General features: G+C 35.9%; 1 protein-coding gene across 1 annotated transcript; it reads right to left on the reverse strand.

The window, feature by feature from the left end:
• Positions 1 to 12,565: 12,565 nt before the first annotated feature.
• On the reverse strand, positions 12,566 to 15,996 carry LOC113289573 (carboxypeptidase A6-like). The gene is made up of 11 exons (XM_026538865.1): positions 15,663 to 15,996; positions 15,521 to 15,578; positions 15,334 to 15,444; positions 15,067 to 15,204; positions 14,862 to 14,931; positions 14,720 to 14,775; positions 14,480 to 14,605; positions 13,979 to 14,118; positions 13,764 to 13,836; positions 13,594 to 13,668; positions 12,566 to 13,491 (listed from the first exon to the last, which is right to left on the reverse strand). The coding sequence occupies exons 1-11, from the start codon at positions 15,968 to 15,970 to the stop codon at positions 13,183 to 13,185; spliced, it is 1,464 nt and encodes a 487-aa protein (XP_026394650.1). The 5' UTR covers positions 15,971 to 15,996; the 3' UTR covers positions 12,566 to 13,182.
• Positions 15,997 to 19,990: the final 3,994 nt, after the last annotated feature.

Below are 19,990 nucleotides of genomic sequence, written 5' to 3' on the forward strand. Positions count from 1 at the left end.
GACTGTGGAATATTGTAGGGGTTATCTTGTATCTTAATAAACTCCTTGATGAATTCATTTAGCTTCGGCTATATGATGGCATCTATAAATTTGATATGTGCTTTCTTTTGGTCATGAAGTATCTCTATGAGAATTTCATTATGATCCCACTAGTTTTCGTACCTTTGCCAATTTATATTGACAAAAATGGGGAGAATTAATGTGTAGTTCATACTACAAATACATATGGTTTTCGGATCATTATGTAAGGGGGAGTGGTTTCCATGTGAGATGGAGTATTGACTAAGGGGGAGTGATACATATCACCATAGTATTGTTGTCGAAGTTGTGATGCAATTGAATTTTGATGTTGTATAATAATACTATGACACTGTATAACAATGATTGAGAATTCTTGTTTTCTCATTGTTATGACTACGGATTTTCAACAACTGTGATACTAAACTTTCAACCTTTGGGAAAATTGGATTACTTGGAAGTGACGAAGATTTCGAGTAATGTTGATGAACCAAGAAGATCATGCATGTGGAAGAGAAGATACAAAAGTTTGTTTATCTATTTTTGTATTTCATATGCATTGATAGTTTTGTCACTAAAATTGACAAAGGATGAGATTGTTAGAGCATTGCTCGGTCGAACTCGCATGCGTTGCTATGTCAAGCATGTTTGTCAATGTTAGTGATCAAAACTATAAGTCTTGATTTCTAGTCTACTATTAGCTAAGTCTCGGACTAGGATAAAAAGTGTAGTTGATCTCAAGACTCCATGGCGATCATAATACAAAGACGAAGAACTACTCAAGGAACTGGTGGAACTTCATCGACTAAAAGGTATGTGGAGACTTGAACTTATCTATCACTCAAAAGTCTATCTACTCTATCTCCTATCTTGAGACAAAAGTCGTTTTGCTATATAGACTTTGATTATACACATTTGTTATTTCGATCCGAGTTTATCTCGCTTATCTATTTCTCTAAATATATGTTGGTAAGATTTCGCTTTGGCCAAGTTCATCTTTACCCAGTGACGAAAGTCATATTATGTTTCAATTACTTGAAAATGGCTTTGAAGAAAAATAGTTTGTGAGCAACAAATATATCACGTCCTCTAAAAATGTTTCTATGATTGAAATGAGAGTTTAGATTATATAACCATTGTTGGATATAAGCATTGTGTAGTAACTCATGCATGTATAAGTCCTTATTCCTTGAACCAAAGTATGCGTACTTTGTTGATCAGGAAAACCAGAACAGAGTCCGCGAACCCAGTCCGTGTACTGTCGGAGGTTCTCTTCCCGTGAAAATCTGCTGGAGTTTGTGAGCTAATTACAAACTTATTCCGGGTACTTAAGTCCGCGTACCTAGTCCGCGTACTTAAGTTGGTTATTTTCTAAAAACGATTATCTGTGAACTTAAACTTATATAAACTAAGGAATGAAAGTTTGAAAATTGTGGCTATAAAGTTCATCTCAATTCGAGTGAATCAAATCGTATTTGTTTCAATTGTGTCTATTATAAAGATCTAAGCAATTGAACAACTCTCTAACTAGCTCATTTGAGTCATTTGAACTAGTTGTGGTAAACAAGAATATGGTTGATATAAAAGTGATCATATGGCTAACCATTTGGTTAACTATTGTTGAACCAAATAAATGTACAAGTTTGGGTACGGTTACACAAACCTAAAATGTGCATTTCATTTGTGTGTAACAAGCTAAGTTTCAATCTAACGGTTGAAAGATATTAGCTTGAATCTAATCAGGTTTTCATCTAACGGTGAATATTCAATGCTTTGTTACTAAGCTAACATTCATTGCAAACCCTGATTTGAAAGACTATATAAGGGATAACTCTATCAACTGGGAGACCTAATCCCCACACCTCCTGTGTGATACTAGTTGTATAAGCTAGAGTCGATTCTCCTTTAACCTTAGGTTTCTACCGAGACCCTGTAGGTTAACGACTTGAAGACTTCATTGGGATTGTGAAGCCAGACCGATACTAATTTTTTGTAGTTGTGTGATCCGATCTTTCTTTTTCTATCGTATTGAGTACAATCATAACGATTGGCTTGAGATTGATATCTCCGATAGGCAAGATATAAAAGTAATCACAAGCATCTTCGTCTCATCGTTTGTGATTCCACAATATCTTCTTTCGCCGCGTCGATTAAGATTACTGTGAGGTTATTGATAATACTGAGTTGTTCTTCGGGAATATAAGTCTGGTTAATCAATTAGTTCATGTTCACCTTGATTTATCAAAATACAGAACAAAACTCGTAGGTATTTCTGTGGGAGACAGATTTATCTATTACCATAGACTTTTCAGTATGATACAGGTTTGTTTATTAAAGTCTTCGACTTTGGGTCGTAGCAACTCTTAGTTGTGGGTGAGATCAGCTAAGGGAATCAAGTGCGTAATATCCTGCTTGGATCAGAGATATAGGAGCGCAACTGTACCTTGGATCAGTGTGAGATTGATTGGGGTTCAACTACAGTCCAGAGCGAAGTTAGTTGTAGTAGGCTAGTGTCTGTAGCGGCTTAATACAATGTGTGTTCAATCTGGACTAGGTTCCGGAGTTTTTCTGCATTTGCGGTTTCCTCGTTAACAAAACTTCTGGTGTCTGTGTTATTTATTTTCCGCATTATATTTTGTTATATAATTGAAATATCACAGGTTGTGCGTTTGAATCAATCAATTGAGAAATCCTACCTTTGGTTGTTGATTGAAATTGATTGATCCTTGAACATTGGTCTTTGGTGTTCAAGTGATTTCTCTTGTATTCAATTAGACTCGCAGATTTCTCTTTGCTTGAGTAAGAATTGAATCGAGAAAGAGAGATATAACTCTTTGATATACTTTATTAAGATTGAGTCTAGTTGATTCTCTTGAAAGTATATTGGAGTTTGTCCATACAGATTGCTAATCGAAATATTGGGTGTGGTTGTTGTACCCCCTCTTTTTCAATACTTGGTACCCTTTGCTTTTCAGATAAAATTGTCAACTACTAGATTCTGAAAAAATTAAATTTTGTAAAGTGATAGACACATTTTTGTGTCTAAATTGTCCTCAATGTCTGTATTGTTGGAACTCGATTTTTGTACTAATATTGTGTTTTTATGTATTTTTAGGTATTTTTGGAAAATTTGGCTCGAAAAGTTGCTCGGGGGACCCCCAGAAGACATTTGCTAAACGGACACTCATTTTGGATAAGGGGTAACTCAATTTCTAAGGGGCACCTTCTTTGCTATTCTCACCCCATCTGTTGGATAAGGGGCAGCCCTTTCTTCATCGTTTGAGTATTCTTTTGGCGGGAAAATGTTGCAGCATACGGGAAGATTTAGGGTTCGAGTTTCGATTGTGTTATAGAGAGACTCAACGGGTGAAACTCTCTGTGACGACGTGATTGCGCCTAACAGACTTGGTTTGGGTCTTTGTCTCGACTAAAACTGGACAGATAACCTGAAGTGAAGCAAAACAGAGGTGGAGTATTTTTTGGACTTCACTCATATTGTCACGAGTTGGTTGAAGATTTCCTGTGAGAATTAGTTGCTGGTGTGTGTTTATACCGTGTTTTACTCTAAATGAACGAGATTGGAGCGTGCTGGGAGAAAATCAACGCGTCAGGAATTAAATCTGGGAAGAAAATATTCCCGAAAATATTTTTCTTCAGTGCCGATTAATTGAAGAATATATGAAGTTATGACGCATGATTCTGGTGTCTGTAGGAGTATATAATGTGTTGGAGTTGATTAGAATCGGCACGGGGAGTGGGGGAGAAGAACAGAGCGAAATTCAGAGCTGCAGAATATTTTTTCTGCTGCTGCACAAGGAGGAAAAACACGAAGAACAATGACGCCATAAGGCAGTCGCATAGCTACAGTAACAACGATACATCCTACATATCGCTTACTGTTACAGTTATTTTGCAACAATTATTCATGTTACAGAATCCAAGTTTTATTATTTTTCCTCCCTTTCATTATTTGTAAACACCCTTTGAGCAATGAAATCAACTTTTGAGCGTGTTTCCATTATGATGAGATAAACCCATCCTATGGGACGACGGAGGAAGCCAAGTTTCACAGATGTGGTAACTCTATCAATTCTTGTTACGACTATTTGCACTATTATTCAATTGATTTATGAGTTTCATTGAATGGTTGTGATTACAATTGATGGGTCATGCTTAGCTTAGATGTTTTGATGTCCTATGCTTTATTTTTACACCCATTACTTTCGAAATCTACCTTAGGCAATGAATTAGAGTCAATAAAACTTTATCATTTGAGATTTTATTGCTTAAAATTGATATATGAACCATATGAGTGTGGAAATTGGTGGAATCCTAGCCCCAGTCTCTCCTTATTTTTTTACAATACTTTTTAATTGAGTTTGTTATTTTTATTTATAAAAATTAAGTCTAAAAAATCTGCTTTCACAAGTCTCAACGAACTTATTACTACAACATCATTGAAAAATAACCATCATAAAGTAAATATAGTAAGGTTGACATGACCAAGAAAGGTAATTCTACAACCAGATAGTTATATGATAAACTCATTGAAAGAATCACTACAACTCGAACTTAAAGTGGGATAACATCTAGGACCTCCAAACAATTTGTAGTATCAGGCTTTTTAGTATGAAACCTTTTTTTACTTGGAAGTACTATAGTTCAAATTGTATATAGAATAGCTGAAATTCTCATTAAAATTGATTTTATTATATGTAAGATATCCAATTTTTTTGAAGATGATACGCGGCGTTGATCGTGTATCTAGATGCAGTAATGCAAGAATACTCATCTTCAATGGCAGAACAAAAGTATATCTAGAAGAAAAAGTAAAACAACTTTCTAATGGGCAACAAAGCTATAAGCGAATTAGTAGTGTTAGGGCATCGCTAGGTCAACTCACAAGATTTGGTATGTCAATCTTGTTATCAAATTCAGTTGATCAAAATTATATCTTGATTTATAGTCTTGATGTCAATCTCGGACTAGGAACAGAGCATGGTAGTTGAGTATCAGAATTCACTGATTGACCTTGAAGATTAAAAACTATGAAGACATTTACGAGGACTTCATCAACAAAGTATGTGATGAATGACTATCCTATTTACTCATATTTTTTACCATTATATCTACTGAAATAATGCCACATAACTTGGATATTATGATGAAAATTCCAAAGAATTTTTTTCGAATTCAAGCTAATATTTGACAAATCTCGGATTATAATTTCAAGCAATGGAAGTTATAAAGAACTTATCGCATACTAGGTTGAGAATAATTTATTATTCAGTATATTGTAATTGCGTAAGAACTTCATAGGAGACATCAAGTTACACTCATGTTCATGAACTGATTTGGTTAGTATACGAACTTTAAATTATTGATAATATACTTGATGAATTAATCTCTTATTAACTCACTACATGAACTGATTTTTCCATATCATGAACTGGTTGATTTTGAGATGTTCTTGGATACTTTTAAATCCTCAAGTACATTAGATGATTTTTTCAGTACTTGAACTAGTTAACTTTCAGTGGTTCCTAGATACTTTTTGTAACTTGAGTACACAAACTGATTTGAACATTTCACGAACTTGTTAATAAAAAAATTTCCTGAACTTCGAACTGATTTATCTTTGAGAGTTATTGAACTCCATGATTGCTTGATGATTCACAAATAACTTAACCAGTTTTCTTGAACTAACCTTTTAGTGTGCAAAGCTTGTATAGATAAATACGCGGGTGTATACTCTTCTTTCAAGGCAAACTTCTCACATGCTTACATGAATCAGTCTAATATTGAGATTCGTAAACATGGAAACTAGTTCACGAACTTAGCTTTGATTTTATGCTACCTAGTCTTGTTAATAAATATAGATAAAGGATTATCTGCATACTGTAATCTCAATCCTAGCACGTTGTATCCTTGATGCGGCTACAATTCTCCTCTTATTAAAGACCTAAATTTTCCAGTGAAACTATACTAGATTATTACTTTTGAAGTCTTCACTAAGGGATTCTTTAAGCCCGGTCCTAATATCTCTAACCTGATAGTTCTTGATATCCATAATCTTATCATGATCATCATAGCTCTTGTCTATTATAGGGTTCATCATCTCTTCTGTTATACGACCATTTAAGAACCATCGTCAGTGAATAATATTGATCGAAATTACAAAGTTCTTTTTATTTTATATTTATACTTTGTGATTCCACAAGTTTCATATTGTTCTTTGATTGATCTTGTGAGATAGAATCGATTAGGCATCCCTATAACCTTTTAAAGGGAGTTATCCTAATTATTGAGGTTTTCTTAATATCTTCTTTGTCCTTGAAGATCCCCCATAAGAAAATAAATTTTTATTATCTTGATTTACTATATCTTTGAAGGAAATCAATAAGTTGTTTTTTAGAGGCAGAAAAGTTAAAAATCTTCATTGTGGCCGAAGAAACTTTAGGTCTGTAAAAGACGCCAACTAGGGAAATCAGTGCGTAGGGTCTTGCGAGATCCAAGAGGTGTAAGGATCACGACTGAAGCTGAATTTATCGAAAGGTTGATTCTATCTCAACTACATTCCAGTCTGATGGTAGGGTAGTGTTCGTAGCGGTTTAATACAGTACAATGCTCAATTTACGCGAGGTCAGTTTTTTTTTTTTTTTTTTTGCAAGATCGTAGTTTTGCTTGTTATCAAAATTTCTGGTGTCTTATATTATTTCTTTTCCATAATCTATTGTTTATCTTTATAATTGAAATATCACAAGTAGTATGTTATTCAACCTAGATAGTTTTTTAGCTAAAATTGTATAGAACTTACAAGACTTGTGCTTGTGAATTTGCGTCTTGAAATATATATTACAAAACTTGATCTTGTTGGAATTAAATTTTTGTACAGTTTGGATATACACTAGATTTTCCTTGTTTTACAATTAGGTACAAGGATCTTTTCTGTTGATTTATACTAACTAATTGTACAAAAAATTGTCAATGCAGGTTCACAAACAAAAAAGTTGGTGTTGTACTAGGTACCCTCCCCTTTTCACGTAGTTAACTAAAAAAAATTCCTTGAATCCTAGTCATGTGCTAGCGGGAACGAATACTCAAGATTCACAACCACTATCAGACACATCACTAACAAAGCTGGATACCAAAAAAATCTAAACCTTATATCTAGCCAAGATAGAGAATATTGTTATTACTTTATTTTATTCCGGCGGGGGAAGAAATTATTGTGAATGAAAGTATAAATGAGTTAAGCATGGTGCATGGTCTCAATGAATCCCCAAAGAAGACTGCTCAGGTGGACAACCAATCTTCAAAAGAGAATAATTTAGTTGGGAGTATTTGGATGGCTTGGTAATGTGGCTCACACATCATAAGGGGAATGTATTATACACACACAAAAAAAAGAATAATAAAAACCGACAAATGGTAGAGTCGGTCCCTGAATATGCAACTATTAAGAACTTGGAAGAACTACCAGAGATCATCAAATAGAAAGTTGTTGAAAAAATTGGCAGTGACAAATATAAAGGAGAGAAAAAAGCAAGAGAGACTTATGATGATTCTGATGGTGTATTAGAATTTGAAACAATTAATGAGATTATGGGAGTAGAACAACTAATTATGATGAAATCTCAGAGCAACTATCCCAGTTCTTGGTAAATGGATTTTCAACTCAAAATTCGACAATTGATTCTATTGAGATTTTTTCTACGAGAGTAGTTTAGAGCACAAATGGATTTTAGTTGAGTTACAATCCGGAAAAAGAAGAAGAAAATTCTTATGAGAAAGGACTTGATTCTATCTTATAGTTCTGTTTCGGCTCCCTTTATTAGTGAGGCCAAATTATATTCCAAAATGACTTTTAATAAGTTGACGGGTGTCTCTGATGATCTTATGATGAAATTTTTGTGTAAGAATCTATTTGAGAGTCTTGTTAAATCTTATTAAGAAATGTAAATGTCTCTGATTGAGAATAATGATGATTTGAGAGATTTTTACTCTAAATCTAACTATGATGAGCAAATTAATGATGTCAAATACTCTTTCACGATGAAAATGGATCTTAGGTAATTCTTGTTAGAGTTTAGAGCTTTTAAATTCTAAGTTGCTCCTTCATGAGCTTGCTTTATTTTTGTGTTTTTCTATTATTTTATCTATTTATTATTTATCCATTTGTAATTTCGGTGTTGCTCAAGGTGACATCTTTATTAGTTTTTATGAAATACGTCCTTTCACATCAAAAAATAAATAAATATATATTCTACAGGTGAACTCTTCTTCTTCTTTTTTTCTTTTTTTTTGTAAGTTGAAAATTCATTAAAACAACTAACTTAGGGAGTTATAAACCCTTACATCATTAATAGTAGAGTCTTATAATGTAGAGATATGGTTCTTATCCCTCGCATTAGATTTATCTACTTCTAAGTTTAGAAAAATACAGGTAGGGGGACTCTTGTCCCAATTAACTAAATTAACAAAAGACTTTGCTTCCTTAACAAGTGTATCAGCCGCTTGATTTGCAAGTCTGGGAATGTAAAAAAACCCATAAAGTTTTTGCATTTGTTGAAATCATCTTTAGCTTCATCCATAAGTGATTGGTTCTGCCATTCTATTTTATATGGTTTCCCATTCATATAATCAAACATATTTTTGCAATCACCTTCCACACTGAAATTGGACCATCCTTTGTCCAATGCCCATTTAGCTCCTTGCAACAAACCTAAGGCTTCCGCTTCTTCATGGGTAGCTGCTGAGAGAGGACCTGTTATTCCTTGTTCGAATTCTCCTGCATCATTCCTTAGAATTAAAGAAAAACCTACAGACAATATACTTGAAACCCATGCAGCATCTATATTGAGCTTTAGTTAAGTTTTCCTAGGAGGACACCATTTAGGAGTTTCTACTTTGTTTGTTATAACATAACCCAGAGACATTATTCCAAAACTCTAAATATCTCATTATTTCTGCTCATAGCTGAATACTTGTTTTCTGTTTATTTTCAAAGACTCTGTCACATCTTTTTTTCCATATAAACCATGCTTTCGTCAGAATTGTTTCTAAAAATATAGATGGTTCTTTTTTTCCTATCCATTCCTTACATATATCTAAGAAGGTTATAGATCTATTAAAATACAAAGTGACAGGAAAAGGTGCAATTGCCCACACAGATTGAGCAAATGGACAAAAAAGAAGAAGATGTTCTATAGTTTCATTTTCATTACATCCAAAGGAACAACTAGGATGAACATCATGCATAAATTTGAACAACTTCAAGTTAGTAGAAATGACATTCTGTAGACATTTCCAAGAAAATATTTTTATTCTTTGAGATACATTGAGTTTCCAAAGATGAGCCCAAAAAGAATCAGGTTGTCCTAAGTTATAAATATTTTCAGTTCTTTAATTGAGCTTGTTATACATGGACTTGAATGTAAATGTGCCAGAGTTTGTAAGAAGCCACCTAAGAGTATCAGATTTATCCTTGACTAATCTGATATTATAAATTTTCCTAGCCATATGAGCAGGAAACATTTCAAATATAATTTTAGAATTCCACTTCAATGTAAATGGATCTAAAAGATCATTCACAAGTTTTAAATTAGAATTAGTAACTGTGTTATAGCTACTAAGATTATTTGCCAACTGTGGCACCCAGTTATCCTCCCAAATGTTTACACTATTTCCATCTCCTATTTCCCAAATTCTATTCTGTTCCACTAGTTGAATTCCTTTACTGATGCATTTCCAGATCCAAGAGCTAGAAGATGGGATTTTTGCCTTAAAAACCGAAGAGTTTTTGAAACATCTAGGTTTTAATTGTGTCACACACAGAGCCTTAGGTTCTGTTAATAACCTCAAAGCTAATTTAGTAATCATAGCTAAATTGAATTTATGAGCATTTCTAAAGCCTAGTCCTCCTTTTTTTAAATGTTTACAAAGGCAGAAGTAAGATTTTGGGTAATATCCTCTATGATTAGTTTCTTTTCCCCACCAAAAATCTCTTTGCGGATCATCTATTTTCTTTGTGATTTTCTTTGGTAGAATAAAACAGCTCATTTGGTAACTAGCCATACTGGCTAGAGTTTCTTTATTGAGGACCATTTTACTGGCTTGAGCTAAAGTTTTTCCTATCCATCCTTGAATTCTATGCTCCATATTTTCCACTATTCTTTTAAATAGTTATATCTTAGCTCTACTAATGAAAAGAGGTATTCCTAGATAAGTGTTTTTTGGGTCAATTTTTTTTTAGCAGTTTAATAATCATTCTTTGATGCTTAGGCTGAACTTTTTTGCTAAAGAAAACACCAGATTTTTCGAAATTTATTAATTGGCTTGAAGCTTTAATAAAAGATTCAATCAAGGCAAGAATATTGTGACACTCCTTAAGATCGGCTCTAATGAAAAGAAGACAATCATCAGCAAAAAAAAAAAGATGAGAAATAGGGATATTTTTTGGAGTGATTTTCACTCAATGGATAATTTTCTCCTCTTCATTGGTTAAAAGCATTCTAGAAAATATTTCCATACAAATTATAAACAGATAAGGAGAGAGTGGATCTCCTTTCCTAAGACCTCTAGTTGGTTTGAAAAAAATCCCCGAGACAACCATTGAGTAAGACAACAATAGTTGAGGAAGAAATGCATTGGTGAATCAGCTTGCAAAAGTTAGAATCAAAACCAAAATCTTTCATTGCATTGATTAAAAGTCTCAATCAACTCTATCAAATGCCTTAGACATATCAATTTTAATACCCATTCCAGCATGCTTCACTTTTTTTTCCTTAAAAGAGTGAATTATCATCTTGAGCAATAATGATATTATCTGATATTTGCCTTTTAGAGAGCAATGCTGCTTAAAAGGGGGAGATGAATGTATTTGGTAATGGTTTAATTCTATTAGCAAGAATCTTAGCTATAATTTTATACGTAGTGTTGCAAAGCCATATGGGTCCAAAACCACCAGGATCCTTAGGATGTCTACTTTTAGTAATAAGAAAAAGAAAGGTTTTATTGAATTCTGGATGAAGAGTTCCAGAAATAAAAATATGCTGAATTGCAGAAATAACTTGTTCTCCTATTGTTTCCCAGTTCAATTTGAAGAAGCTAGCTGGGAAACCATCTGGTTCTGGTGATTTATTTGGTTTAAGTTTTTTAATTACTAATAAAAATTCAATATTAATAAAAAATTAGATGAGCTTAATTAGATGTTATAATCAAAAAATTTAGTTTTATTGTCATCCCAACTCCCAAGACTTTTCCTTTTTGGGTCATCCTGTAACAGTTTACGGAAATGTTTGTATACCGCAGCAATGCACCGTGACGTTTGGTGTGAGAGAAAAAAAAGTGGTGGATCTCACCCTTAACCCCATCCCCTGTAAATCTCCTCCAAGACTGTCCTAATGACAGTTGGATCTGATCACGATGCACATCACAGTGCACTGCTTCGGTACGAGTATCATTTCTGAACAGTTTAATGGTTCCGGGCTTCAACCAATACGTTCAAGTGGGACATGACAGGTTTAAATATTAGGATTTTCTTGTTCTTTTCATTCAAAAAAAAAAAAAAAGAAAACAAAAAAGAAAAAAAAGCAACAGAGAAATAATTACCCCCTTGAATTTCACTTCGGATGGATTTAATTTCAAGTCAAAGTACAGTTTCTAGTTTGCATACCCATAATTCGAATGGGAAGGAAAGGTTTCGTCTTAGAATATGGTAACAAGGTGACCATTTCTACGAGGATGGTCTCTACAGTCTACTCTCTAGAGTCTAGGAACCAAAATGCAAGGTACCTAATTGCATCAAATTGAGGACTTCCTATCTTTTGTTTGAGGTCATGTCAGCCATTTTTTTCTTCTTCTTGTTTTGTGGTTTGGTGAGAGCCAATTAACTTCACCTAGTCAAATTACTGCGTCTTAGCAAAAGATAATTACCCATTTGACTACTTGATTAGGAGATGCCAACCAGCACAGTTGTTCATAACCATTCAAATGGCTCTAACATTCCCGATTGGCCAAATTCAAAATCAGAAAAATAAATAAGAGAATCATCTCAAAAACAGTTCAGTACATTAAGATGGTCGGTCGTTATAAGTGCGTGTACTTTGTTGATTTTTCAGAGTTCAACTTACCCCACAGTCGAACTTTTAGAAATGTGTTCCAGCAATCAAAACTTATACAATCTTATCCGAATTTGACATATACCATATAAAATGGTCTACACGCCTATTTTTTTTTTTCGGAAACCATACACGCCTAATGTCTGTCATACTGATGTCACAAAACTAAGATAGCTATAAATCTTAATTTTCCGAGTTGTTAGTCGCTTTATTATGACAAAAAAAATACTAGTATGTGTTTTAATTTGTCTTCGGAATGTAACTCAAACCTTATGCAACGATGATCAACGTTCAGCGGATCCGATTCAGGGACAACGAAACAATTAAGAACTTGCCCCTGAAATCCGATAAAACTTGGAACGATACAGATAAAACCTTTCATCTCAAACCTTTTTTTTTTCTAGAATTACTTTAGTATTACTAAATTTCTTATAATAGCTCTGGCATTGCAGATTTTCATAAAAAAACTCTAGCATAGTGGGAGCCTTTTTGTTGGGTTCCTACCTCTTATGCACGAACACATGTTAAACATGATAGATTATTCTGTGGTAGTATCATTGAGCGAGAGCGACATTGCCATGAACTAACAAAGGGAAGTATCCTCAACTGTGAGAAACTCCACTAGAAGGTGGAGAAAAAAAAGACGAGAAAAATTATCTTGCTGTATCCTACTTCCATTCACACGGTAATTTCCGGAAAAATAACCCTTGTTGACCAATCCCGCATCCCAGCTACACGTATTTCTTTCCTACCGCTGAAGTTGCCCATGTCACTTGAAATAGGTGGGTGTTTATGAAGCAGGAGTGAAGAATCAAAAAGAAATTTCCATTATACACAGTTGGGTGTATAGTTAACACAATGAAGAATGATAGGGAAGACCCAGTCCAATCAGCAAAGTAAGAATGCCCGTGATCTGGTAAACTACACTTACTTTCTCTACCTATACCCCTTCTCTTTGTGATGATTGCTGCTGTCTTCAGCTTGACACAAATCTTCGACAACATTTATAAGGTAGCAGTACCACAGCTCTAAGAGACACTGCTTATACAAGTGGTCGGATAGAAGGACACTTGCTCTTGGAAATTCTAGAACAGAACATGAACATTAACAGAACTGATGATAATAGAAATAGTCTAAAGTACGTTCTTATTTCTTGCATTCCTAACTCAAGGACTTCTGTCCTCTTGCCATATCTACTGCTTCTCTCCATCAAATACCCTCCTAAATATTCATCTATAGATTCTAATTTCCCCACATTCTCAGTGGAGGCGTTAGAGTAAGTTTCATCCAACCTCCACTTGGCCGTTTTGAAAATCGTGAAGAATGCACCACACCAATCGTTCAGAACTCTCTGAGACCCCCAACAAACAGAAGATTTAGTTTAGTAATTTTGTGTGTATACGCCAGGATGTGGAACAGCCTAAATGCTAAACTGTGGAATTTGCATACTCACATTGAAGGTTATGGTATCAGTGGGATTGAACATTTTAAAGCAGTCTTTCGACGAGGCATCTGTGTCTCCATAGATCTAGTAACAAAAGAACTAACAATGAGAACCCCATCCATTCTATAATCAAATGGAAAAGAGACTCTGGGAAGAAAAGAGCAGCATGAGGCACTGACCTCAAAGGTGAACGTCATGGGCACCTTGGCAATTTCATACATGTAATCTGTCGCAGTCCCATGTGCAAGATACCTGGAACATGTCATATCTATTTAGAATGAAGTTTACTCGGTGAATAATTCAGACACTGACTCACCTCTAATATACCAGCGACTAGCATCTAGAAATTTAGGACCTCGCATTATACTTGTTTCCCTTTATAATAAATACATACCCCACAGAGCCGCCGCCAGATCCAACTAAGCATCGCCCCTGGCAGTGAAGGTCATTCAAGTTTTCGAGTAGTGACCTCATAGCATGGGATGCCAATCCGTGTGGGGTTGTGTTCCTATGATCGTACGGCATGAAGAGAGCCTGAGAGAAACCAACACCAAGATAAGTACAAATAAGATACAAATTATGAAGGACCCTAATACCTTAGTGTTGCTCAGCTCCCTTAGACTGAAAAGTGAAAAGTGTTATCCGAACTAGTACAACTTATTAGCACGTCCAGATCAAGTAATTGAATCCGTTTATAGTACTAACAGAATTACAAAAGCCAACTGCATATTCAGTTGTTCTTGATTTACTTGGGAAGTGAAACTTATATTGCTATCCACCATTTGGTTCATGAATTTCTTTTAAGGAATTCAGTAACGTGAACCTAACACAATATAAATAAGGAATAGAAAGATATTCTACATTATCAAACAAATCTGCACTTATCACAGCTTACCTCCATTCCAGAGTGCACATTAATCCACACATGTGGATCAAATGATTGGGAGATTTTTCGCATAATTTGGGTCTCCGGCTCACTAAAAGGACCACTTCCCGGATTCTCTTCATATGGATCGTAGTCCTACATTTGGACAGAGAAATCCTATACAATGAGTTCTACATATACAGTGATGTTTCAAATATTAAGTAGGAAACTAAGTAAGTATGCCCGATATTATATGCATGAGACACAAACCTTTTCCTTTTTACCCCAGTCTACACTCCAATTTCGGTTCAGATCAACTCCCCTTCCTGCGGAGCACGACAAACAAGCATTCAACAACACTAACTACAAAAGGTAACGTACTGAAATCAAAAATCACAATTTCTTTTATTACCATTTCTCCTCTCACAAAGATCCCCTGCTTCAACAAGTTTACGTCCGTTCAAATTCTCCATAGGTACCACCTGACAGTAAAAGCTGTGTTAGGATTCTAAAGCAAGAGAACTAGACAACATTCCTGACTCTTTCACATAATTTTGTGGACTTCGCAAAACCATTTAAGTTGAAGTTGTTAACACAAGTTTTGAAACAAGCATTACCTTAATCACAAGATTATCCAGGGTATGGTTTAAGAAAACTGGATCACTGTTTGGAATCCGCTGCTCTTCACTTAAGATGGACAAGAGGCGTAAAGCAAGTTCTGTGGTAATAAGTTCCCTTCCATGCTGTCCAAAACTCTGGAAGACAAGTAATCATCTGTCAACAAAACCAGGAATTACAAATCTGAGATGACTCTATTGTACATACAACAAATTTGCAAAAACAAAAACAAAATGATAATTCAAACTCCTATCAAAATAACTCACAAGAAGTATCCGGAACTTCGATTTGTTATCAATTTCGGTGTTGGAGTGGCTGTAAGTAACTACTGATATCTCTGCCAAATAACCCTGATTCTGGGTCTTAATTGTTTCTATCTGTTTCAAAATGGTTTCATATAAGAAGCTGAATTGTCTAATCCTATTGCAATAATAAAATTGTAAAATTACTTACTCTCAATTTATTAGGGTGACGACTCACTAAATCTCTGATTTGTTCCTCCAAAGCATCACTGCAATAATTCCAAGGGACTAATTCATAAATAAATAATAAATCAATGGAAAAATTCGAGGAAATAACAAGTGAGAGTAAATACCTGGAATGGTATAGATCCTGATTGATCGGGGTAGAAGAAGACTCAGATAGATTTCTTCCATTAACAATCAACAAAAGTTGGAGAAAACTAAAGAGAAGAGAGAGAGGAAAGTAACGGAAACCCATTTGTAGAAGACACGGAAGGAGAAATATGAAGCAATAGCTTTTCCTTTTCTTCTTTCTTTCGTTCTGTTCTTCTTCTTCTTCTTCTGATAATTTGTTTTGTTTCTTCAGATTCTTGATTTTACAGTATTTTTTTTTTCTGTTACTGTTTGTCTTTGAATGTGGGAAAAAGAAAAACAATTTCATCCAGTGTGAAAGAGGAACAGAGAGGTTTTCTTTTTACTTTATTATATCCACGTTCAATGGATGAGATCGTTTGAGGATAAACTGATCTCTTCTTGTGCCAGACTTCAAGCCGTTTGATGTAATTATATGGGTTTGTTAAACTATGAATGGAAACATGGGATGATTTCCACAGTGGCCTAATCGAGATCTTGTTGACAGAGAGGATCAATGAATGATCACATTCTTGCCATAACAGACGGCACCATTTGCATGTGGGATCTTGTTGCTGTTTCTAGTCATGTTGGACTGATGTTTTGTTGCTGGCTGTGTGTGTAATGATACCCCCGATATGACACTTTTCTGTATTATTATAAAACGTGTTAGTTACAACATTTCTTGACTTGATGCTCATTTGAGTAATCAATGTGTGTCGTCCACCGGTAAAATTAAAAGTTGGGTGATCCCGTATGCGTGTAGTTAGGCCGGTTCCTAAGTGGGCTGGCTAACCCATTCATACGCCATGCTTGGTGACATGGTAAACTGCCGAGCCACTATGGAAAAATAATTTATCGATCGAGTCTCTATCGAACGTTGGATTTTAGACCTCCAACAATTTATTCTCCATCGCTATAAAAATGTGAATTTCAAACACAAAGTTTACACCAAAATTTTCTATCTTTTCTTCCAAAATAATTCAAATGGCAAAGTTTGAATCCGAACTAGATATAGGTATCCAACTTGATTTTTCGGGAGTGATACTTGAAGCCGCTGTTAGTAAGATATGTGACGGTTATAAAGAAATATGTAAAAACCAAAGAAGTCTACAAGTTTTGGATGTTAACTAAATCAAACCTCCAACTACGAAAAGACAAAGAAAAGTTCAAGACAAGGAAAATTTGAAGGAAAAAAAAAAACAAACAAAGAAAACACTGTTCGTAGATGCATTGATTGGAAGTTTGGTGAAATGAAGAAGATAAACAAGATGAAGAACATTGTCCTAAGTTTTTATTCTTTAAGTCTTTATTGTAAGTTATGAATGTCTAGTCTATATCTTATTATCTAGATTTATGAAAAATGCACTAACGTAAATTAAAATTCGAAAATTCGATTATCTAGTTTATATCTTAATAATATCTTAAAATTAAACTTAACTTAATAAAGATTTGACAATAACTTTAAAATAAAATGCATCATAACAAGAAAAAAAAATATAAATGAATTATATTTGGCCAACACTCTCAGTATTCCATAACAACTATCGAATTGAAAATATTTTTTCACTCTGTCGCGCCATTCAACCCGATACATTTCTATGTACACCTTTCATCATCCACCACGTGTACAGAAAGAGACACGTGGAAGGCATGCAAAACAAGATATCAAAACATGATAGCAAACATCTCACCAGAAGATGCCACCAGTCAGCAGATCTGACGGCCAGGGACAGAGGATCACAGAGGTATGATGGCTCAGAGGAGCGCCAGATAATACCCCTTGGGTGTTATCACACCCAATCCCGAGGAAGATCCCAGATCAACAGCCGAGAGGAAGTGTGGCTGACACAGATGTGACCAGACAAAGAAACACTTGTCTGACACGAGCAGACATCCATCTACCCGCATTAAATACCAAAGAGATATACACATGTCAATCAGCTCGTGGAAGAGGCGAGGATAATCCTTCGTATTCAGGCTCAGACCACAGCATATGCGAAGACCTCTGCGTAATAGGCACAAAGCACAAAAGGATAAGATTACAACGGCGCCTCAGAAATGGGACCCACGTTCCAACCCTATAAATACCCCTCTCCACTAAGAGAGAAGGGGTCGACCGATTGAGAGCAATTATAGGAGAAGATAGAGAGAGAGAAATAGGAAGAGTAAGTAATCCCCTACTTCCGCAGACCTATGTATACTCTAAAGTCATTCGACTATCTTTGTAACCATTCAATACATAGTGAAACACCACCCCCGTGGATGTAGGCCTTAGTGCCGAACCACGTAAATCTGTCTTATTTATATTTCAGCACCTTACATTCAGCGTTAAACTTCATATGCTTTACATTTATACTTGATTCTTGGTTTATTCCTTTATACGAACATTATTTATGATAATATTCGACTAGACAATGACAAGCCTGAAGGCTTCGAGTCGATGAATCGATAAAATCATCCCCTTTACGCATACGACGTACAATTCTAGAATTAGGATGTATGCGAATATTGTTTGTGAACACGTGGATGGCTTCGTGATTTATGTGTTCACAATCTGGCGCTAGAAACAGGGACTTTGTCCCGGTAAAAGATTTATCTTATCCTGTGATTTCACCTTAAACGCGCATTATGGTTGTGCCCTATTCTGGGTTCAGCGTGCTTTCAAAACCTTTTTTATTCTGGGTTCAGCGTGCTTTCAAAACCTTTTTTATTCTGGGTTCATGGTCTTCATTTTCACAAACACCATTTCAAAGCAGACAAATCCACGGCTATCTATCACAGATTTGCACGTGAGGCGTTTTTCTTTTAAAACTAAGACTTAATAATCCAGATTCATGAGTTCTCGCGACGGATCTGCCTTTTCAAGAGTTTTCTTTTTCAAAAGTAGTCTGAAAACAAGGTCCATGATTGTTTATTAGAGGATTTGTATTGCAAAAAGACCGATGGAGTCTTTACATTTCTCTTTTATTAAGGCCCTTGGGCAGCTCATTTCCTTCTATTCCAATAATCTTGCGGATACGAATGGCACTAACCCGATCCTCGTGGATATCTTTGGTTCTCTTTATTTATTCCCCTATGCAGAAAAAGATTAAAAATGGAAAAGATACTAGAGGCAGGAAAAACCAAAGCCTCATCAAAGGAGACACCGAGGATTACCCCGGTCATGACCCGAAGCAAGCAGAAAGGAGACAAAGCTAAAACTACTCAGAGGCAGGATGCTGCGGAAATCACCTCACCTATGAACACTAACTCCATTGCAGCCGCGGCTCTCAAAGCAGCAGCCACAAAGAACAACGCAACTGTTGCGGCCCTCCAGGCTACAGAAGCTAACAAGACTTTGGTTTCAAACCAAATCCATCAACAAAAGAAGGGGTGGCAGAATCTATGACACATCAGCCCGCACATCCACCAGTCTTCGGAATGCCGTCAACCAACGGTCAGAATCAAACCATACCAGTGGTTTTAGTACCGCGGGTGGAAGCTCAACCGAGGGGACCAAACTTGGAGATACCAACAATTGAAGCTGATCCTCGCCACCCTTAATACACACAGTAGACGAAGGGGGAACTATGGCCGTAGGGGTACAAGCCGGAACTCCCAATCAGGGATCAAACCAGTCCCACCGACTGATGGTAGAGCTCGAAGAATTGAAAAAGAGCCAGCAGGTCTACGCAGATGCCGTAGCTCTTCTGGCCAGGGAGAACCAAGACTTGAAAGATAGGATTGCCCAAAGCACGAAGACTAGCCAACAACTGGACGAAGCAAATTCTAAAGCACCAGAGCCTAATCGAGACCGAAGAATCATCCTAGCAAACGCCGCCAGGGGAAGCAGTGCATCCGATCCGGAATATGCCGCCGAAGACTTAGACTATTATGACAGTGAAGTTCGAAGAAAGAAACGCTCAACTGAGCATGAGAACGTGGGATATTACCGCGCAATGGAGGAGCTGCGTGATGAGATGATGGCTGAGATCAGGCAGTTAAAAGCCAGACAAGGCGGAGGAAGGCTTGAAGAGGTGATGAAAGAAGCTAACTCCACGCCCCTAACTCATCGCCTGGCAAATACCCCCATTCCGTTAAAGTGCCCTGTCCCAACTTTTGAATGCTATGACGGATCCAGTGATCCCGCGGCACATATCCGGTATTATAATCGTATCTTAGCCCGATGGAGTCAAAACGACGCCGTCCTCTGTAGATTTCCCATCAAGTCTGAAGGGATCGGCTTTGTCTTGGTTTGACAACCTGCCACCTGATTCCATCAACTCCTACGATCAACTCGCAGAGAAATTCTTGAGAACCTACATGTACAACAAAGCTGTCAACACCG

This window comes from Papaver somniferum, chromosome 6 (assembly GCF_003573695.1).
Source record: "Papaver somniferum cultivar HN1 chromosome 6, ASM357369v1, whole genome shotgun sequence".
In the NCBI taxonomy this organism is placed as follows: Eukaryota; Viridiplantae; Streptophyta; class Magnoliopsida; order Ranunculales; family Papaveraceae; genus Papaver; species Papaver somniferum.